The sequence below is a fragment of the Stegostoma tigrinum genome, chromosome 8 (genome assembly GCF_030684315.1).
Source record: "Stegostoma tigrinum isolate sSteTig4 chromosome 8, sSteTig4.hap1, whole genome shotgun sequence".
NCBI lineage: Eukaryota > Metazoa > Chordata > Chondrichthyes > Orectolobiformes > Stegostomatidae > Stegostoma > Stegostoma tigrinum.
Genome location: NC_081361.1, coordinates 52870245 through 52894227, shown reverse-complemented (window position 1 = coordinate 52894227; position 23983 = coordinate 52870245). Strand labels below are relative to the sequence as shown.

Here is a 23983-nt window from a genome sequence, read left to right as displayed (position 1 = left end):
TTTGGAATACTGCATTCAATTCTGGCCTCTCTGCTATAGGGAAGATGTTGTTAAATCTGAAATGATTCAGAAAAGATTTACAAAGATTTGCCAGGGACTTCAGCTATTCGGATAGGCTAAATGGGCTGGGGCTATTTTCCCTGGAGTGTTAGAGGCTGAGGGGTTCTAGAGGTTTATAAAATCATGAGGGGTGTGGATAAGGATAAAACACAGAGGGTGTTGCATATATAACAGTATGGAGCTGGAGGAATACAGCAGGCCAGGCAGCATGAGAGGAATAGGAAAGCTGACATTTCGGTTCGGGACCCTTCTTCAGAAATGGACCAGCCCATTTCTGAAGAAGGGTCACGGCCTGAAACATCAGCTTTTTTGCTGATCTAATGCTGCCTGGCCTGCTGTGTTCCTCCAGCTCCATACTGTGTTATCTCTGACTCCAGCATCGGCAGTTCTTACTATTTCTGAGGGTGTTTTATGTATGGAATAAGCTGCCGGAGGAAGAGGTGGAGGTTGGTACAATTACAATGTTTAAAAAGCATCTAGTTGAATACACAAACTGGAAGGGTTTGGTGGGATATGTGCCAAATACTGGCAAATGGCGGAATTATTCAGGATATCCAGTCGGCACTGATGAGTGGACAGAAGGGTTTGCTTCCATGCAGTGCAATTCTATGAATCTTTTACTCTATGGTCAAAACTAAAGAGCCAATGATGACTGTACATGGGAACTTTCTGGGTGAGCAAGAGATTATACATTATATAAGAGGATTACATAAAGTAGTTGCAGTATTGCTTATAGATAGTGGGTGCACAGGAGGGAATAGAGCTGTCAGACAGCGAATAAAGAACATGAAAGGCTGGATAGCAATTCAGGTGAGGAATAAAACAAGCTGTTAGATGAAATGGAAAGTAAAGCAAGGACAAAGGTCTGAGGAAAAACAGGGATGGAGTATGTCAATTACTGTCACTTAGTAACTGGAAGCAGTGATTCTCATAAATTGAGATAGCTGGCGACATTCTAGGAAAGGCAGCAGATGCTTTCCTAGGATTGAGACTGCAGAGACAAAGAAGAATTCATTATAGAGTTGGATGATTTCCTCAGGTTAGAAGTGATATTGGGGCTTTCTTGTGATTGAAGATGGTTGTGTCGTCAATTCAAGCATCAAGGATGAAAGCATTGTACATAGATAGTTATATCTTTTCAGTCAAAAGCATTCATAAATAGTGGCATCCATAGATTTTATTTTTGTCAGTACCAGCAGGATGGCAAGGGAAATCTTCTCCTGAGAATAATAAACAGTACAATTTCATTTTGAAATCTGTAAATCTTTCAGTGACGGTGTTGGAGCAAAAAAAAAGGCCAAAAATCTACTGGACTAACACAATGATGTAATGGCCGGGATTCGCAGCTTGGAAATAGTTCCTGATTTAAACATGGCCTATCCAGTGTATTTCCAAATGGAGAGTGTAACCTCTTAAGATGCACAGAAATGCTGTAGCACCCTAAGCCCACAACTCACCATTTATAAATATTCTGTAAAATTTCTGTCAGAAGCATAAGAACTTGGATTTTTCTTGCAAGAGTCTAGGTCACACTCCAGAGCTGGATACCCTGTTCCCTCAGACCTCTGTAATACAGAAGCCAAGAATGCAGCTTCTCAATTGGTGTATGAGTATGTCACTCTTCAGTTAGCACCATGTGTGGAAATTTTGATCGGAGCATCCCCATGCCAGGCTTTGCACCACTGACACAGATAATATCATTTGGAATATACAAAACTACTGCCAAAACAATATGCTTATGCAAGGTGAGAGTGCAAACCACATCCAGGATATCAAAAGTTTTCTATGTATCAGTGCGCACATGCAATCAATTTTTTTTTATTATGTCATATTTAATAGCAGTGAAAGAATTATAAAGGAATAGGTTTAATAGGAATCTGTGGAGAAAATGGATCAAAGGAGAACAGTGAATTAGATGAGAGCATTGGCTTTTTCTCATTGATAAATTATTGTGCACTTCATTACTTTATTAAATAGTATCTGATTGAAGGACAACAGTGAGGATGGCCAACCAGTAGAATCTTGTGAAATCCCTATATCAGGTTTTCCTGCTAATTAATAAAAATTAACTTAAATACTGTGACTCACTGTACATTGCTTTAATTTCATTATTCCAGTGAATCTCATACTGAACAATATAGTTAATTGTGTTTTTGTTGAAAAATAACATTCTGTAAACAATGGTTTAGGAATCAAGTAATGAAAAGGTAAACGTCAGTGGAAATCTAGAAGAGCATGCAAACAAATAGCCCACTGAGTGAAAACTGAAAGATAAACACCTTAGCAGAATTCCAGGGGACTGGATAGAGGACAGTGTGAAAAATAATGCCTTGTGAATAAGCTTTCTATGCAAAAAGATCACCAGATTTTCCATGCTTTCACTCAGCACTAGCATGGAAATGTTTATGAGTAAATAGATGGTGAAGTACGGGAAGCCAGGGATGTTCACACTTTGATGTGGCTGAGGCGGAATTACATCTTTTTTAATTGGATCATTGAAATAATAGTGCAGTAATGATTGGGTCAAGGGGTCTCCATAGGTTTGTTAAGTATAAAAGGAGATTGATCAGCCACAGAAATGGTAACAGTTTTACGTGTTGCATTGACAAATATTGCTTGGACCTTCGCATTTGTCAAGTCTTACTAATATGTGACAAAATACAACCACTGCCATCAAATGATGCTATCGGTGAATCATTTCAGATCTTGAGAATAAAGAGTTAAAGGGTTAATTACCTCTCATACCTTGAATCCCAACACCTTGTAATTCTTTGTTATAACTTTTTTTGATATCATCATCACTGACACAAAACAGACACACAAAAATGTTGATGACATAGCAGAGTTAACTTCATAACTTAGCCATTATCTGCTTTGACCAAAACATTCACGTGGATAGGCTTTAAAGTTTCATACATTTGAAGCTTTGCCACACTGAAAATAGTAAAGTTTCAATTTTGCTTCAAATATTCAATTATGAATATTTGAGAAATATTAAATCGGTTTGAGGAATACAGTGAAAACATATTTCTCATCTACTGCTTTTTCCAATTTTCCATAATTTTTACAGTATAATTTAAACAATTCCAATGATAATTGTAATAACTGATTTTTAAAATAAAATTGCTCTTTCGAGAGGAGTCAACTCACAATCAACTTGTTACTTCCTGGTTCAATTTAGGATCATGCTGCTGAAATATGCAGTGAATGAAAGAGGATTTAGCCAAAAGAAAACTTGAGGTCAGTGGAATTTTGGATGGTTAAGAGAAGTAAATCATTTGCATGTCTGTCCAACAGCTGGTTTGAAGTGGGAACAAAGGCAGTTCACCTGAATACATAATATGCTTTAGACAGGGGTACGGACAACAGAACGTGGCCGAGTACAATGTAAAAATATTGAGACTTTGAAGTAACATACATACAGAGACATAAATTAGAAACAAGAATAGGTCCTTTGGCCCCTCAAGCCTGCTTCTCCTTTCAATAAAATAATGACTGCCTACCCATGATAACTTCCACCTATTTGCTTATCAAGACTGTATCTAGCTCTGCTTTAAAAATAGTCAAAGTTTCTGCTTTCACTGAATTTTGAAGGAGAGTTCCAAAGACTCAGACAATGAGAAAAAAATTATCATCTTTGTCTTAAATTGACAACTTGTTATTTTTAAACAGTGACTCCATATTATCAAAATTTCCATAACAGGTTACATCCTTTTCAAATCAACCATGTTTAGATCCCTTAGAATGTTATACGTTTTGATCAATCCACCTCTTAGTCTTCAAAATTCCATCTGGTACAAGTCTAGCATTTCCAAATTATCCTCATAAGTCAACCTATCAATTCCAGGGTATTATTTTGGTAAACCTTTTCTGAAGTGCTCAAGACGCTTTAAATCTTTCATTAAGTGAGAAGACTAATAATATCATAATGCACAATAGTCTAGATGTGGTCGGACTAATGTCCTGTAAAACTGAACCACAACCTTCCTTCTTTTTTTATTTAATTCCCCTTGCAATAAATATAACATTCAATTACCTTTCCTAATTACTAATCTATTGTGCTTCATGGACTATGACACACACAGCTGTCTGAATTTAAGTTCTAAAATCTCTCACCACTTTTTATTCTGTCTGCCAAAATGGACAATATCATATTTTCCCACATTATATTGCATTTGCCACGTCTTTGTCTACTCGCTTAACCAGTCCACATCCTTTTACAACCTTCTTCATAACTTACTTTCCAACCTATATATGCAACATCAGGAAACCATAGAATCCCCATTGTAGAAAAAGGCCCTTCAGCCCAACAAGTCCACACCAGCACTTGGAGTATCCCACCTAGATCTATCCCCATATAACCCACCTAATCCACACATTCCTGAACACTACAGGCAATTTAGCATTGCCAATCCACCTAACCTGCATATCTTTGGATTGTGGGAAGAAACTGGAGCACCCGGAGGAAATCCAAGCAGACACGGGGAGAATGTGCAAATTCCACTCACAGGTGCCCAAGGGTAGAATTGAACCCAGGTCCCTGGTGCTGTGAGGCTGCAGTGCTAAGCACTGAGCCACCATGCTGCCTGTACCAGGACTCATGAGGTTACTCTTCAAAAAAGATGACAGAAAATTAATGGAACTCAAAAAGGAGATGGTAGTATATCCTAATTTAATGGAACTCAAAAAGGAGATAGTAGTATATCCTAATGTCACACTGCAGGCACTGATTCTAATTCTTCTATAGCCAGTGGTGAAATTTACATCCAATTATTAAATCTGAAATTTATAGCTAGTATTAGTCACGGTGAACATAACATCATCGATGGTCGTACAAACCAGTCTAGTTCACTAATGCCCTTTAGGGCAGGCTATCTGCTGTCCTTAACCAGTTGGGCTTAAGTGTGACTCCAGAGCCATAGCAATGCAGACGAATGTAGCATGCTATTGATTTCAAAGTCAATTAGGTACGAGCAACAAATGTTGACCTTGCCAGTGATGTCCACACCCTGTGAAAGAATAAAGAATTTTAAGAACAGCCCCCTTCTATGCTGCATGATTCTAAACTAATTTCAAATTGGGTGTTGAACATGCAGAAGATAAGACTGATTTAAGCAGGTAACTACTCACAATAAATCATAAGCTCGCTAACTTTAACTGTGGGATTGGTCTTCAAATTCATATTCCCTTCCTAAAGGCATCAATTTACCTCAAACTTGACTTCTTAATTAAAAGGCCTTGCTTCATATATCAGTAATCTTTTTGAAAGCAGAAGATCATCTCACTACATGAAGGATCTGTGATTATTAATATTCTTTAGTTAGCTTGCATTGCATACTTCAATATGGTAAATCTGAAAAAATTGACTCCTTCCCTCTAAATTTATTTTCAATTTATCTTGTTAATTTTTAAATACACTTTTTTCCAACCCAGAATTGACCTTGATATTTCTTTCTACATTCGTATTACCACTAAGAACCAGTTGCAAGTTGGTAAATGGCAGCCAGTTGAGATTTTGAGTCACAGTTCATACCAGCAAATGCAGCCAAAAGCAAAGGGGAAGAATTGTTCAAGAATACTGGTCCAAAATTACCAGATAAATGAGCTGTAAGTAGAAATCTAGGAAACGTACCATCAGTCCCTTCATTCAAGTTATTTGTATAAATTTAAAAATTGTGGTCTTGACATTGATCCCTGTGACACATCAATTGTAACATGTTATCAACCAGAAAAAGATCCACTTAACACTATTCTCTATTTTCTCATATGCATCAAATCCATGTCAATATACCTCCATCTACACAGTGAATTTTTATTTTCTGGAATTGCCTCATAAAATGTCTTGTGGAAATCTAAGCAGAGTACATCCATGAACTTCCCTTCACCTACAGCACATGTTAAGGAAGGTGGTGGCCTAGTGGTATTTTTGCTAGACTATTATTCTAGGAACTCAGCTAATGTTCTTGAGACCAGGATTCAAATCCTGTCAGATTGTGAAATTTGAATTCAATAAAAATATCTGGAATTAAGAATCTACCAATGGCCATGAAACCATTGTTGATTGTCAGAAAAATCCATCTAGTTCATTGTCCTTCAGGGGAGGACCTGGTCTGGTCTACACGTGACTCCAAACCCACCACAACGTGGTTGACTCTGAGCTGCCCTCTGAAATGGCCTAGCAAGCCACTCAGTTGTATCAATCACTACAAGTCTTAGCAAAAATGAAACTAGACAGAATAATTGGCATTGATCTAGGAACCAGAAAAGGCAACCGACAAAACAGCCCTGCTGATGCTGCAAAGTCCTCCCTACTAGCATCCGCAGACTAAAGACAAAATTGGGTGCGCTGCTTTGTCAAGACTAGTCAAGCAACAGTCTGACATGGTGATACTCACGAAATCATACCTAACTGACAATGTCCTAGGCACCACCATCACTATCCTAGGACTTGTCCAGTCCCAAAAAACAGGACAGACCCAGCAGAGGTGACAACACAGTAGCATGTAGTTGGTAGGGAGTTGTCCTGGGATCCTCAGCATTGACTCCTGTTCTCATAAAGTCTCATAGCATCAGGTTAAACATGGGTAAGAAAATCTCCTGCTGCTTACCATGTACCATTTTCTCTCATCTGATGAATCAGCACTCCTCCATGTTGATCACCACTTGGAGGAAGCCCTAAGAGTGGCAAGGGTGCTAAATATATTCTGGCTGGGGAATTTCAAAGTCCACCATCAAGACTGGCTCGGCAGCTTTATACAGTTCAAGCTGGTCAGGTCCAAAAGGATCTAGTTGCTTGGCTGTGCCTGCAGCAAATGGTGAGAGAATTAACAAGAGGGAAAAACATGCTTGACCTCATCTTAACTAATCTTCTGGCTGCAGATGCATCTGTCTATGGCAGTATTAGTAAAAGTGAGCACCACACAGCTCTTGTGGAGAAAAAGTCCCACCTACATATTGAGAATACTCTCCATCTTGTTGTGTAACACTGTCATCATGGTAAATGGGACAGACTTCAAATGGATCTATCACCTCAAGATTGGGCAACCATGAGATGCTGTGGGTTATCAACAGTAGTAGAATTATACTCCAATGCAATCTGTAATCTCATGGCCCAGTATATGCTACACTCTACCATTCCCTCAAAAACAAGGCCTAACCTTGGTTCAATGGAAAGTGCACGGGCACATACCAGGAGCAGCACTGTGCATAACTAAAAATAAGGTGAATCTAGCCAAATACCATAAGATGCAAATGATAGGTAGTGCTAAGTGATCCCTCAACCAATAGATCACATGCAGTCCTGACATAATCATCAGTATTGGTGATGGACAATTAAACAATTCACTGATGGAAGAGGATGCACAAATATCTGCATGCTCGATGGTAGAGAAGCCCAACACAACAGCGCAAAGGACAAGACTGAAGCATTTGCAGCAATCTTCAGCCAGAAGTGCTGATTGGATGATCCATTTTGGCCTCCACCTGTTGTCTCAAGCATCACACATGCTAGTCTTTAGCCAATTTGATTCACTGCATCATATCAAGAAACAATTGGAGGTACTGGCTATGGCCCCTGACAACATTCCAGCAACAGTACAGAAAACTTATGCTTCAGAACTTGCCCTAGCAAAGCTGTTCCAGCACAGTTACAAAACTGGCATATCCACGATAATGTGGAAATATCCCCAGGTGTTTTATACACAAAAAACAGCACAGCTTCAACCTGGCCAATTAATGCCCCATCAGTTTACTCTCGAGCATAAATAAATTGATTCAAGATGTCATCAACACTGCTCTCAAACTGCACCTGCTCAGCAATGAATTAGTCACTGGACAGCTTGGTTCTGTCAGAGCCACCTAACTTCTGACGTCATTACAGCCCTGGTTCAAACATGGACAAACAGCCAAATTCTAGAGGGAAGTGAGAGTGACAGCATGAGATTAAAAGTGGGGATGTTTATATCAATGATTGCACAATGCCCAGCTCAATTCATGACTTCTCAAATACTGAAGCAATCCATGTTTATATGCAACAAGATCTGGAGAGTACCCAGGCTTGGGCTGTCACGTGGCAGGAAACATTCTTGCATCATTTTGTGCCAGGTAACAATCACCTTTATTAAGAGACAAACAAACTATCACTCCTTGACATTCTTCGGTGTGACCATCACTGAATCCTCCTCTGTTAATGTCTTGGGGGTTACCTTTGACCAGGAACTGAATGGGACTTGACATATCAATACAGTGGTTACAAGAGCAAGACAGAAGGTGGGGATGCTGCAGTGAGTAGCTTGCTTCCTAACTCCTCAAAGCCTGCCCACCAGCTACAAAGCACAAGTCAGGTATGTGATGGAAAATGCTCCACATGCTTGTAATAGTGCAGCTCCGACGACACTCAAGAAGCTTGACATCATCCAGGACAAAACAGCCTACTTAATTGGCACCACATTCACAAGCATCCACTACTTCCATAATTGACACTCAGTTCCAGCAGTATGTAGTAGCTACAAGACACACTGCAGAAATTCTTAGACAGCATTTTCCAAATCTGTGACCACTTCCATTTAGGAGGACAAGGACGGCAGATACATAGGAACACCACCACCTGCAAGTTCTTCTCTAAGCTACTCACTACCCTGACTTGGAAAAATATTGTCATTCCTAAGGCATTATGGGTCAACCAATAGCACATGGAGTGTAGTGGTTCATGAAGGCAGTTCACTATCTTCTCGAGGGCAAGTAGAGATGAGCAATGAATGCTGGCAGCCAGCAAAGTCCTTGACCCACAAGTGAATTTTTAAAAAAATTACCTCTTCAAAGAACTCCAATAAATAAGCTAAACATGATTTCCTTTTTACATAACCATGTTGATCCTGCCTCATTACCCCAAATTTATCCAGGCGCCCGGCTATAACATCAGCAGTTGTAGATTCCAAGTTTTCCTGTATTAAAAATGTAACTAACTGGCCTGTAGTTTCCCATTTTCTTTCACCCTCACTTTTTATATAAAGGAGTTATTTTCACTATTTTCTAATCTAATGAAACATTCCCCAAAATACAAAATTTGGAAAAATCAAAACCATTGCATCAACTGTCTCATTAGCTACTTCTTTTGAAAGCTAAAGATGGAGTTTATCAGGAGCGATGGACTTGTCAAATTTCAATACCACTTGTAATTTTTTTGAAGGTTTGCCCTTCCTTTTGTTTCCCGATTTGTCGTCATTTCTAGGATGTTGTTGTATCCTTAATGGCGAGGAGTGATAACTGCTCAATTAATATATTATGTTATTTACTACTAATTCCCTTGACTCACTTTCTATAGGGTTTACACTCACTCTGTTAACACCATTCTTTTTTAAAGACCTAGAGAAACCCTGACTATTTGTTTTTATATTTCTAGCTTGCTTTCTCTCACTGTCTAATAAAAGGTTAAGATGTTTTATGATTCAACAACTAGCAAGGATAGATAAAAAGCAGGGCTACAGACAGCACCATAATATGTAGAAGAGAGAAAGGAAAGGTGAGTCAGGCCCTGGAAAAAGAGAAAGTAACAGATAGTCTGAGACAGAGAGCACACATCTATACAGTCACAGATCATGAATCCAAGCACAGAGACAGGGAACAATTAAATAATAGACTGAAATATACAGATAACTAAGGCAGAAACGGAGAAAGCAGGTACATGAGGATTCTGAGAATCATATTTTTTTGGTCAGAAGTCACACAACATCAGGTTATAGTCCAACAAGTTTATCTGAAATCACAAGCTTTCAGAGCGCTGTCCCTTCAACTCACTATTTGGAAAATCTAAACCATAATAGGAAAGTGAAACAGAATACTAAGAATACAAAGGAACTTAAAGGAATAAGTATGAAATCAGAAAACAAATTTTTGGCATTCGGCAGCAAAAAAAAAATTAAATCCAATATGGTCTAACCTTTTTAACAATGCTCTCTGGTGGTACATCCCTCCTTCCCAATGCATATGTGCTCCATTGACTGGTGGGAGATATATCCTCCAGTTCACTGTCATGCACATTGCTCTGTTGTGATGGAGTCTGAAGACAGAATGCCAACACATTAATGATTGGTGTTAGATATCTAGCACAACTAGATACAACAAATAACATTAATAGTTGAGATTTGCTCCAAGATGTAAAAGCATTGGTGTGGAATTCAGCACTTTAACTTTGAAGGCCTAAGACTTAACTCCCAACCTGTTTATTTGACCATCACCCTGAGCAACAGTGGGTTCAAAACTGGTTTCAGATTTCAGGGATAACTTAAATGAAAAATAAATCAACCAGAGAAGCAATTTCTTGCTCCAAATCAATTCTTATCAGAAAGGGGATATAGAAAGGAAGATCTGCATAATAATCTTTTGCACTCACCATTTAGGCTCACGCATAGACAAAGTGAATACAGAATGAAAGTTTTTTAAAAATTACAACATAAATGACGTTGCAGTCTGTGTAGTAATGGAATCCAATCAGCTTGTAAGTATTCTTAGAACAATTCTGTATTGTTAAGCCTGGTGCACAGACAAATAATAGCAGATTGTAATGTTTTCACCCAAGCCTTACTAATTCTGTAATAAAGATTGCAAGGCAACAAAGCTGAAAGGTTAACAAGGTACTACTGAATTTTGCTAATGTTTCTAAATAACAGTGTTATAATTACATTTCAAAAGCAAAAGGGTGTGATTGAAACAGACAGATATTGCATGCTGAGTTTAAACCACAGCAATGACTATCAATTTTTTTAAAAACACCCATCTAATCTATTTATATGCTGAATTTGCAACTGTAGCAATTACACTGTAACAATAAATTAGATGAAATATATTACATTATATTTCTCCGTTTTGTTCAGATAAATCAGATAGGACAGATTATTCTCCAATCACAAGTCAAAGAGGTATGTTGTTTCTTTTCCATTAGAGTTACAAGGCTGGAGAAAAGCCCAGTACAAAGATAGCTCAGGCATTCCTCGTGAAGACCAAACAATACTTCTGCACCTTCTAGCTCACATACAAACTTTAAATAAATTTTCAAAACTTACCTTACTGCACCTTTTCTGAGCCATGAAGCAGATCCTGGTAATTTTAGTTTCACAGGGAATCTACTATTTCTTCCTAGCTTAAGCCTCAGGTAAAAATTGTAGTTTAGTCTCAGTGGCATAATTGGACAGTTATGGGAAGCCTGCCATTGAGCTTGTGTATCATAGCTCAGCATATGGAGGTGTCTAGCTTCAAATTGTGTTAGGGTTTTGAGCAGACAATGGAGGTCATTCTGTCTTATATGGAGGAAATGGTCATGTTGCAACAACAGCACCCAACACAGTAAAGCCTCTGTTGACTGCTCAGACAGTTTTGATAGCTGTTTGCACAATGCGATAGGAACGCCAATGGCTGCTAACTTGTTGGCAGGTGCCAATGTTATCAGGAGTTTCCAGAATGTCATATCATTCCTACATTCTGTATCGATGCAGAATCATAACAGTACTGAAGAGCACTTCCATTGGTCACCCTGTCCATCTGCAGCAATGCAGTGGTTGCTACTTGGTCCATTAGACGTCCAGCAAATATATGTCATCAGGGTGTCAGGTGATATGATGAACTCCTCCAGAATAATGAAGTGAGCAGCAACGACTTATGAAAAAAATGTGACTAACACTGACAACATCCACTGCTCCAGTATAAATATAGACTGTACTGCTTCAAACAGCGCTTTCACAACTTGGAGAAGAGCAGTAATAGCAACAGTTTCTTGCTGTTCTATAGCCTTATTGCAGCAGCCAGAATGTTCTTGTTATAAATATCCATTTTCTCACATTCAGATTCCACATATTATTTTCTATCAGCTGTTTTTACACACCTTAATTTTTTTTGTCACCTATTGATAATTCAATGTGATGAAATGAACTATAAAAAGCAATCATTTTGTTAAACAGATATCCATGTCCATGTCCAGTGTCTCATTTCAGGCTAATTCATCATACTGATTGGTTAATCCAGATCCTCACATGTTCAGTCTGCTGAGAGGATAAACTTCAAATGGATGTAGGCCAAAGAACTACTTAACTGAAACCCTTCCTTTCTCGCTGCAAATCTATGGTATTCTTGCTCTTGAAGCCTGGACACTAATAAATTAATTGCTTACAGTTGGAATACTGTCGTAGCAGTGAGTGTCCTGACAGTGCGATCAGGAACACAATAGGTTTCTATTTCTGGTGGGACACCTGGCCATGAGTACTCATGTGGTAGCCAACCAATTACACGTCCATGGACAGGGCTGCCTGACCAATTGTAATGGTCAAGATGTTAATGACTCTGTCATTATCTGTTGGGATATGAGGTTCAGCCATCATATTAAAAGGAGTTCTTCAAACATTTGTTCACTGAAATCCAACAGCAGTTCTCTGGCTGCATGAGTGGATGATAAAACCACTGTTGTTGCTGGAAATTTCTCACCATCACCATTCCCTTCTCCCCCACTCACTGGATAACCTTAACTACTCACCTTTCTCTCATAAACACTTCCTGCTCCTCCCCACCCTACTGAAAATGATCTTCAACTGTCGCTGCTTCTTCATTCACTTTTGACTCTGCCTCCTGTCACCTTCCAACTTACTCAATCAACCTTGACCTTCCCTTTATTAACCTCAGCTCTCAGGATCTCACTAGTGATCGTCCATTTCTTACACTGGATCTCCCCGCAAACTTCTGTCTGTAGATATTTATATTGTACATGTATTCTAGTGACTTCCTGATTTCCTTCAGGAGCACTTGTAAGTTCAATTTAATTCATCTTCTTTTCCTTGGGCAACTATGCCCCTCCTACTATCACCACCCAACCTCACTGCATGAATGTTCTATCTCCTATGATTGAACAAAGATTCCCATGAAAGAAAAACAGCACCTACTCAGGCCAAATCCATCAGGTAGACCACTTCACCACGTGCCACTTTCATCCACTCTTGAATCAAAGACACATGTTTCTCATTTGCCTTAAAGCTAATTACAAAAGCAGTATTTCATTTGGTGAAATGCTATTCTAATGACTCCGAAACATGCTAATACATCACAATTAAGACCTTGCTGCTTGCCAAACCTTAGATACTTATTTTCAACCCATTAGGAAGCTGATATTTTGTCTTATCCACAATTAAGTATGCCTGCTTGTCTTATTTACCATTGCTGATAGCAACACAAGGTTCAGCCAATTTCCTGAACACAGAGACAAAGCTGATCGGGCAGCTGTTATTTTATGTTATTAATTATATTAGAATATACATGTAATTGAACACAGGCTAAAGTAGTCTTAGTTAAGTTTTTGGTTGGTACCCCATATCACCAATTAGGAGATAATAGGAATGAGTTCCTTGCATTTATAATGATTGCTTTTAGTGATGATGCAATTCCTGTACAATTCAACAATGCTACATTCCACCTAAATCAGCACATTACAAGAATCTCAGCTGGTGTCTATCACCTGTAACAGGATATGGCTACCCACGAACATGGTACATGAATGCAATGAACACAGAAAAAAATCACTTCATCACAACGTCAAATTGCTGTTGCGATAATACTATTATTACAGAGCAGGTTAGCCTTATAAGAGAGCTATGTTTTAAACATCTTTGATTCAAAATAAAATGGAATTGTATTATGTGAAGAAGCCTAAATAGGTGCTGCTTTGACAAAAAAGAAGAAACAGATTGTTATTGATAATACAGTGTAGGGCTGAAGGAACATAGCAGGACAGGCAGCATCAGAAAACCAGGAAAGTTGATGTTTTGGGTTATCTCTATGTTATCTCTGACTCCAGCATCTGCAGTTCTTGCTATCTCGAGAACAGATTGCTTTTGCGTTTACCACTAGGCGCAAATTAAGGGCAAGTTCCCTGTTTGACGGCCCCAGGCTTGCAAAGAGGTTAAGACCAAACAACTGCCAGAGGGTGTCTTGCTACTGGAAGTCCATTCAATTCTGCTTAGACTATTGAGCAAAGGAGCTTTGTTGAAAATAACATTGGACATTCACTCTGGGGGAAGAGAACTTGTTCAAGTTGGGAGAACACACGGCATGTCGTGTTACAAATATAATTGGAAATATTATTTCTGTAGTTTATATTTAAATATAAGTCACTTAAGAAGTAACACTTAGTCAAAGTTGATTTTAAATTGTTTCTACCTTAGAACATGAAATGTTATGCAGTTCTTTAAATTGATCACTAGAAAATTTATATGTCATTTTAAAAGCTATTAGTCCCACAATATGTTGTAAGAATGTAAAAAGCTACTAACTAAATATGATATCCAGTGACTGAAACTAAAAATTGACAACATAAAACTGGCTGCTGTTGTCTGAAGGTTAAATATCTACCAAATCCAAAATAAAGAAGGACTACAAATGGTTTATGGAATCACAAGAAATTGAAACATGGAAATTAAGTTTAATATCAAAGCAGTTAGTCACGCTTTTATGCAGTAATAGCAGTAACTCTAATCCTTATTATCTACCTCATTTCCATATCTTTTTATCTCCTTTCCTTCAATCATTTGTGCTTAAAAATTGGAACATAATCTCTGCTAATGCATGCAATAATCTACCGAACCTCCCTGCTATTGTCTTAAATCTGTTAAATTTAATCTTTTATCTGTGTCCACTCATTCCTGAACCATATACCACTGAAAACATTCAGTTTTTATTTAATGTGTCTTATTCCTTCATAATTTTAATCTTTATGGAATCACCTCAAAGTCTCGTCAGTTTGAATGAAAACAGAGGAGAAGCAGTAGAATAATTCCCTTGAATATGTTCCACCATTCAATTAGATAATGCATGATTTGTATGTTAGCACTAATTACACATCTTGGCTCTGTAAATTTTAATGCCCCAACCAATGAAAACCTAGCAATTTCAGTTTTGAAATTTTTCACTGAGCTCAGTGGCAGTGTTCCTTATATACACTACCTCTGATGTGAAGACGTCTGTTTTGCCATCACGCCGAACAAAGTAGCTCTAATTTAAAGAATATGCCACCTTGTTCTAGATTTGCCTATGATTCCTCTCTATGCAATTTATTAAATCCTTTGATCATGTTAAACACCTAAATTAGGCGACCTCTAAATTTTCTACATCATACAAAATATAATAAAACTTGTCCAGGATTTTAGCCCCCATTAGGGGCAAGCATTGAAGTGTGAGGCATGAGACACGAAAATTTCTCTCAGCCTGGCTATTTCTCAATAGGTAGGACTAGTTAAGCGGCAGATTGGGAGGCGGATTTAAAAGTCTGTGGAAGCCTATTATTATGGGCCAACTGGCAAATGAGCCCCTGAAGATATGGGGAACTGCCTGCAGGTGGCCTCTGGACAGTACACCGAGGGACCAGTGCTCCAGATAGGGGTTTCTCTGTCAACTTGGTAACATCTGTGGTTGCAGGTCAATCCTATGTAGAGGAACCTCCTCCAAAAGTAGCCCAACTGCCAAGTCTATATTTTATTTACTAATTGAAGAAATTGGAGACTAAAAGTATCTCCATCTTGAGGCTGCATACTGTATTTTCAGGATTAGAGGATACTTTTTCAGTTCTCAAACTTCAAGCGGCAGATATCACCTTTAGTTGCATGGAGAACAAGTCCTCTGACCAGTGGTTGGTCAATTTGTGGAAATTTACCACTGGTGATTGTTCCCGACACATTTGGCCCAAACAGTGTTATTCTCAAACCCAGGAGGAAATTTCTGCTATAATCCATTTTAAGTCAAAAATGGATGAACTTAAGTATCTGCCAACTGGATCACACACTTAAGATCCTGACTCTCTTTCTTCTATCTCCTTATCAACGGCAACGTGTTATCCCTAATTCTCTTTTCTGTAAATGTCTCTGAATGGCAACCATGTTGAATGTTTTCTAGAATTTATTTAAAATAACATCCTGCAGCACTTCTTCACCTATCAAACTAATTACGTCCTCAAAAAATTCAAGTGAGTTTGTCAAACATGAGTTAACCTTGATAAATCAATGTTGGTCCCTCCGTTCAGCACAGATGTATAAAGTGATCACTCTCCCTATCTTTAATAACTTAAGTAATAACTTAATAACTTTACGTGCATGGCTTGCAACTGACATTAGACTAATGGGCCTATAATTTTCTACTCTATTATCCTCTTTTTATCTTCTTGAATCATGAAACATAGAAACAGGGGTCAGCCATTCAGCCCTATCAAACCTATCCCACCATTCAATACAATTATGGCTGATCAAACATTTTGTTGTTTTTTAACCAATCTCCTATCTTTGTATGCCACTGGCAATCAGAAATCTATCAATCTCAGTCTTAAAATACTCAAAGACTGAGCTTCCATGGGCCTCTGTAGTACAGAGTTCCAAAGTTCACAATCCTCTGAGTAAAAACATTTTTCCTCGTCTCAGACTTACAAGGCATCCCCCTTATATTTCAGATTGTGCTCCCTGGTTCTAAGACATCCCAACCAGGGGAAAAATCTCTCCTGCATTTACCCTGTCTATCCCTTTACATATCTGTAAGTTTTAATGAGATCACCTCTCATTCTTCAAAATGCTAAAGAATACAGACCCAATCTCTCTTCATTGAATAGTCCTTCGTCACTTCTTAAACTTTTTTGGACTCCCTCTATGGTAATAATACCTTTCATGAGATAAGGAGAGTAAAACTGCACATGATACTCCAGGTGTAGTCTAACCAAGTCTTCACTACTCCCAGACTCATATCCTCTTGCAATAATGGTTAATATTTTATTAGCTTTCTAAATAGCATGCTGCAATTGCCAGTTAGCCTTGAGTGGCCTCGTGGTATCCAAGGAGTCCCAGCCTGCCAATGCAAGAATAACCCATTTATTCCTACTCATTGTTTTCTAATTGTTGCTAAGCAATAAACCATGCCAAAACATTACCTCCCATCCCATGTGATTTAATTTTTTCTAACATGCCTGAGGGGTACTTTTCAAAAGCCTTCTGAAAATCTATGTATATTATGTCCATGAGCACTTCCTTATCAATATTGTGAATAGCACCTTCAAAAAAACCTCAATAAATTTGTCAAATGCAATTTCCCATTCACAAATTCATGTGGACTATGTCTAATTGGATTATTAAAAACCAGGTATTTATTTATCCCACACTTTATAATCAATTCTTGCATTTCCCCTACTACTAATATGAGGCTAACGGGTCTGTAGCTTCTTGTTTTCTCTCTTGCTCCTTAAATAGTGGGGTGATATTCACTACCTTCTATACCATGGGAATCATTTGAGAAAATGTAGAACTTTGGAAGATAAACATCAATGCATCAACTATCTACAGCCACCTCCTTTCACACTCTGGAATGTAGACCGTTGGGTGCTGGCATTTGTCAAGTTCAGTCCCATTAATTTCTCCAGTACAATGCTAATTTCTTCCATCTCAGAATTCTTCCTCACCACTTAGAACTCTAGTTTTGAGGGATTACTTTTATTTTCCTCAGTGAAAATAGACAAAGTAACTTTTTAGCTTCTCTGCTATTTCTCTATCCATTAGCATAAACTCTCTTGGCTCTGTCTCTAAAACACCCACACTTATTTTAGCCAGGCGCTTTCTTTTTACATACTTATGGAAGCTTTTATGGTCCACTTCACAGTTTTTGCTAGACTGCACTCACACTCTGCCTTTCCTTCTCTTGTCCTCCTTTGTTGTATTCTATGACATCATAACCATCAGAATTACTGCTATTTCTGATAACTTTCTCAGTCTTTTCTTTTAATATCACAATTCTGAACTGCCTTTACCGGCCATTGCTAACTGATGTCGAGTTTTTTGCACTTTGTGGAAATGTATCGTTGCTGTAAACCATAGTTCTTTAGACTATCCATTGCCTACGTAGACTCATGCCTTTTAATGTATTTTCCCAATCTACCTCAGCCAATTTGTGCTTCATACCTTCAAAATTTCCTTTATTCAAATTTAACACCTGATCTTCAGAATGAATGCCCTCACTTTCAAACATACTGTAAAACTATCATATAGTCATTGAGTGCTGGAGATGTACAGCATGAAAACAGACCCTTTGGTCCAACTTGTCCACGTCAACCAAATATCCTAAAATTAGTCTATTGCCATTTGCCAGCATTTGGCCCATATCCCTCTAAACACTTCCCAGAATGTACACATCCAGATGCCTTTTAAATGTTGCAATTGTATCAGCCTCCACCACTTCCTCTGGCAGCTCAATCCATACATGCACCACCTTCTGCGAGGAAATGCTGCCCTTTCAGTCCCTTTTAAATCTTTTGCTTCTGACCTTAAATCTATGCCCTCTAGTTTTGGAGTCTCCTTTCCCAGGGAAAATACCTAGGCTATTCACCTTAGTCATGCCCCTCATGATTTTATAAACTTTTGTGGGGTCACCCCTAAGCCTCCGATGCTCCAGGGGAAATAGCCCCAGCCTATTTAGCTTCTCCCTCGAGCTCAAACTCTCCAACCTTGGCAACATGCTTGTAAATCTTTTCTGAACCCTTTCAAGTTTGACAATGTCCTTCCTATAGCAGGAGGACCAGAACTGAATGCAGTATTCCAAAAGTTGCCTTATTAATGTCCTGTACAGCTGCAACATGACTTCCCAACTTCTATACTCAATGTACTGACCATTAAAGGCAAACGTACTGACAAAACATCTTCTTCCCTATTATAAGACGACAAGGTGTCAAGCTGGATGAACATATCAGGCCAAACAGCATCAGAGGAGCAGGAAACCTGACATTTCGGGTCTGGACCTTTCTTCGTTTCAGAAGAAGGGTCCAGACCCGAAACATTAGTTTTCCTGCTCCTCGGATGCTGCCTGGCCTGGTGTGCTCATCCAGCTCTACACCTTGTTATCTCAGATTCTCCAGCATTGACAGTTCCTACTATCTCCTCTTCATTATTATGTTGTGATCACTCACCCAAAGGCTCTTTCATAACAAAAATAGCATGCCTTCGAGTTGGATTAACATACTGCTCTAGAAAATAATTCCAAACAAACTCCAGAGTCATGTGCCACAGTTTCAGAGCTCAATTTGTTTACCCAGTTCATATGTAAATTGGAGTCACCCATGATAAGTGTTACCCACATTATGTGCTTTTTCATTCTCCACACTGCCATTACTATTGGTGGCCTATAAATAACTACAAGCAATATCTGCTGTCCATTTCTGTTTCTTAGTTCCACCCATATTCTACACGTTATACTTTCAATCCGAGATCCTCCTTTACGTGTGTACTGATCGTATTCATTACTATCAGCACAACTTCATATCCTGCTCCCTCTTGTCTGGTTTTCCAAAATATTGAATATTCTTGAATGTTCAGCTCCCAGTCCTGGTCACCATGCAGCCATGTTTCTGTAATGGCAATGAGATCATACCATGTGTCTCTATTTGTTGCCTTTAGATCATCTACCTTGATGTGACTACTGTGTGCATTCAAGTAGGGCAGCCTTAAATTTGTCTTTTAGCATGATTCCTCTTTCAAAGCATATTTGATGCACAGTGTTATTTCTCCTGTCTTCTAGTCTCCCTTGCATCTTTTCAGCTTCCTTCCAATTGGGGTTACCCCTCAGGTTCCCATCCATTGACAAGTGTTCAAGCTCATCCCAATAGCACTAGTAAATTTCCCTCTGAGTCGCAGTTTCACTAAAGTTTAACCAATCCAGCTTGTACAGTTTCATTTGCCGCAGAACCAGTCCCAATTCTTTGGGAGTCTGATGCCTTCCCTCCTACATCAATTCTCCAATATCAGATTCAATTATCAATGTTACTGTTCTTAATGGGATTACTGCTCGAGTTCCTAAATCCTTGACTTCTGCCTTCAGGATCTCATCCCTCTTCCTACCTATGTCATTAGTACGAATGTAGACAATGACTTGTAGATAAACTCTCTCGTCCAGAAGGATGTCCTGCAGCTATTCCATGACATCCTTGACACTGGCATCAGAAGGGCAAGACACAATCCTAGAATCATGCTTCCTGCCACAGATATACTGTGTAAGTCAATTTAAAAACAAACCATTCACATCACAATATTCTATAGCAATTATTAAGAAATTAAATGCCTAAATCAAAGTAATTTATGTTTATAGATCAATGGAAAAAAAAACCCTTTCATTTTAGAATTGAACAGTTGTCACATGGCGTGGAATATTCTTCTCCTACAGGTAGCGATCTTGGAGGACACCTAGGGAGAGTACTTAATTATGTAGAGTGGTATTGTACTGAATCCCCACCCCCTTCCTACCTCAATCTGAATCATGTTCTGGGTGAAAAGTCCATTGTTGACCTTCCCAACACTTCAAATTGAGGCCCTGAAGTGACCAATATGTTAACGTTCACCCCTTTGGGGGTGGATTTCCTCAATTAAAGACTGTCAGTGCCTCAGCGAAAGACTGATATTGGACAGGTTGGTGCCATTGACACCCATCCCCTGCTTTTGACCTCCTAGCTCTCTCTCCCTGCAACTGTAGCATGAGAACACTCCCATTCACACAATTTACCCTTCCCCTGGGTCCTTTGTGATGTTGGAAATCCATAGTGCTTTTGTGCGAGTAACCAACAACTCCTGCATGGTCCTGCTGAAGCAAGGGCTCTGACTGGTTGGAAAATCATACTGGGCAGAACGTCAACCCCTTGGGATCTTGGTTTCGAGGGAAGGCCTGCTGGGGTCTCACCAGTGCCTGATCAGTGTGTGTTTCACTGGGCCCTCCCAAAAATATCTCTTTCACCGGGTATCTCACTGGCTGTCCAGTTGACAGGTGAGGCTCAACATGATTCCACCCATAATAATATTTTGTTTTGCTGTGTTCTTTCCTTTGATATATTTTTTGATAAGTTGTGCAGGTCTTTTAGGAACTAGAATAATATATAGCAACAAATAGCTCTGAAACATCTTCCATTCCACAAAGACTCATTGTCTATATTTTGTAGCATCTGTTTCTTTTTCCATGGATTACCTTCTAAGCAAACTTGGAATTTCCAGTTTTTGATAGCCTCAAATAAAAGTGTGCTGTTGCATCCAAGTTGTGAGTCTAATCCAACAGCATGTGGCAAATTAAGGTATGAAGATTCTTGATCACCCTGAGTGGACTCAATACCACTGAAAATATGGTGTATGGTGTATATATACAGGAAAACTACAGAGGAGGTACATACTTTTAATCAACTTGTTCAGACTTGTCATAGCATATACAGCAGGGACTTGAGCCAGACCTTCTGGCCCAAACATAAGAATGCTACAAGTATGCCACAGGAGCTGTACTATTGGAGAGGCATACAGAGGTTTGTTTAAAAACAACCTGGAAACGTAATCACAGAGTTTCATTTATCTGGCATGGGCATCATTGCAAGTTCTTCACGAGCATCTTGTTGAATTTTAAAATTTCATGACTATGCAGCTTGAACTTGGCTGTTGCTACACTTACTGGGTTTCATTGTAATTAATTACAAAACACTGGGATATTTTCAAATAAAGCACCAACTTCCATGAAAGTGACTTGATCAGTGTCAACTCTTTCAAATTACAGTGAATTCCTGTGCTCAGTGTGAACATTCTACTAAACAGAACATTTTTGAATTACAATGACCTGTACCAGTAAGAACCTTTTTTCTTATTTACTTGTGGAACATGGGCATCGCTGGCTAACCGGCATTTACTGTCTGAACCTACTGACTTTGAGAAGGGCAAAGGACCTATCTCAATGCTTACCTGCTAATGGGCTAAACCTCCAAAAATGTGCCTTAACCCATATTTAGGACAGTAACCCTGAATGTGTGGCTGATATTTCCATTTTGTACATTGGAGTCTTGATAAAATTGCCAATGTATTTTCAATTTGAGCTAATTGGTTCTGCGGTGCCAAACTACCTTCATTTCAAAAAGGCCCTATTACCTGGCAGACAGAAGACACTTTTATCCCACCCGTCTGAGCTAGATTTGAATCCTGGTTGCAAAGCTAGACAGTCATGAAAATAATTTTGACTTGAGAAGAGTAAAACATGCAAAACTGTCTCAATTGCCCATTAAATTCCATTCTCCACCATCCACGACTACCAGTGGTTTCATAAAAGGAGGAATAAAAGGAGGAGCAAATGGGAATATGTTTTTAAATTGACCAATTAAAATGAAAGTTGTTATATATTTCTCAGCAATTTCATGAGCCCAACATGCAATCAATTCAACGAATAGCCATGCTGTTGACCTTTGAGTGAACTGGTGAATAACCACTTGGAAATAAAGTTAAAAATCATTGTCTTAACCTGATGATTATTCGTGGCAGATACTGTTGATATCCTGAAAAGAATTCTGGCAGCTGGAAAAGATGTAATTATTTTAATAGTTGTTACTGTCTAGAAATGCACTGATGCAAAGCAATTTTTTTGCTGAATTGAATAATTTGAATCAAGAGGAGTGAAGACACATTTTATTCATAGTTGTAAATAAAAACTTAGCTGCATGCAAGGTTTCTGTTGGATGTGAAGCAGTACTTTTAAGGCTTGTCTGGCACAAAACTGAAATACCAACACAGTTCCTCACATTCAATCATATGTCAAAAAAACATTTTCCTGGTGTGAAAATGCTCTGTGTCATGCATAAAAAAAACAGATGCACAGCATTCATTTAAAAAGCATATATAGATCTTCCTGAAATACTCGGAAGGTCAGGCAGTATTAGTGGAAACGGAAACAGCATTAATGGACTGAATTTTTCCTCATTTTCTGATCCTGATGCTGGACCAAAACATTGATTAGCGTACTTGGAAAGCATTTTCCAGGAGATGACAGCTAATTAGATTGGTCAGCTCCAGGAATCCTGTTCAGTTAAAGACAAGGGCAAGCTCCCAAGGTTAGAGGCCATATACACTGAAAGGTCGTAACATCCACTATCACTAATTGAAGCCACCAATGTAAGTAGGAGAAAGATATAAGCTCCCCCAACTTTTAATAACTTATGTATGGGAAGAGATTAGAGATGTTAGGTTGTCATTGTAGTGAAGAAATCTGAGGATTTCTTGCAATTACAGCCACCAGGATGGTGATGTGCATTCAAAAATTCTTTTCAGAGCACTGAATATTGGCCATCAAACTTTTCTCAGGCTGTAGGCTGCTCCTTTTCTTTTGACGCAATGTGACCTCACTGGGGGGGGGAAGGTACCGAACAGTTGACTGGAAAATTACAGTTTATAAAATATCAGAAAAATGCTAATTTTGCCACTCAGCAATTGATTTCATCACAGCACTTGGCCCAAACATGGAGAACAATGGTGAACAAAAGAGAGGGAGGTGGAGGTCTAGTGGCATTATCGCTAGACTGTTAATCCAGAGACCCAGATTTGAATCAATAATTTAAATTCAACAAAAAAAACTTTGAAATTAAAAATGTAATGATGACCATGAATCCATTGCCAATTGTAGGAAAAACCCACCTGCTTCTCCAATGTCCTTTAGGACAGGAAACTATCATCTTTACCTAGTCTGGCTTACATGTGATTCTAGACTCACAGAAATGTGATTGATTCTTACCTGGCCTCTGGGTAATTAGGGATGGGCAATCGATGCTGGCCTAGCCAGTGACACTCTCAGCCCATGAATGACTAAAAAGAGGTGAAATGATATCAAGACAGCATTTGACGGAGTGTGATATCAAGCAGCCCTAGCAATTTGAAGTTAATGGGCTTTAGGAGAATATTTTTGACTGGTTGGAGTCATGCATAGCACAAATGAAGATGGTTTTCGGAGGTCAGTCATCTCAGCCCCAGGGCATTGTTTCAGGAGTTCTTCAGGATAATATCCTACGACCTTCAGCTATTTAATCAATGACATTTCCTCCAACATAAAACTGAAAATGGTAATGTTTAATCCATTTGTAATTCCTCAC

The 23983-nt window shown here is 38.8% G+C and overlaps 1 protein-coding gene across 17 annotated transcripts in view; it reads right to left on the bottom strand.

The window, feature by feature from the left end:
• lrrc7 (leucine rich repeat containing 7) overlaps positions 1 to 23983 on the bottom strand; it is a 617590-nt gene that overhangs the window by 23091 nt on the left and 570516 nt on the right. For 12 of the 17 annotated variants that reach the window (XM_048539168.2, XM_048539169.2, XM_059647884.1 and 9 more), the window contains one exon: positions 9998 to 10117. The exons of the other annotated variants lie outside the window; for them this stretch is intronic. In XM_048539168.2, the coding sequence (XP_048395125.1) occupies positions 9998 to 10117 (120 nt within the window). The remainder of the gene's footprint in view (positions 1 to 9997; positions 10118 to 23983) is intronic. 17 annotated transcript variants of the gene reach the window in all.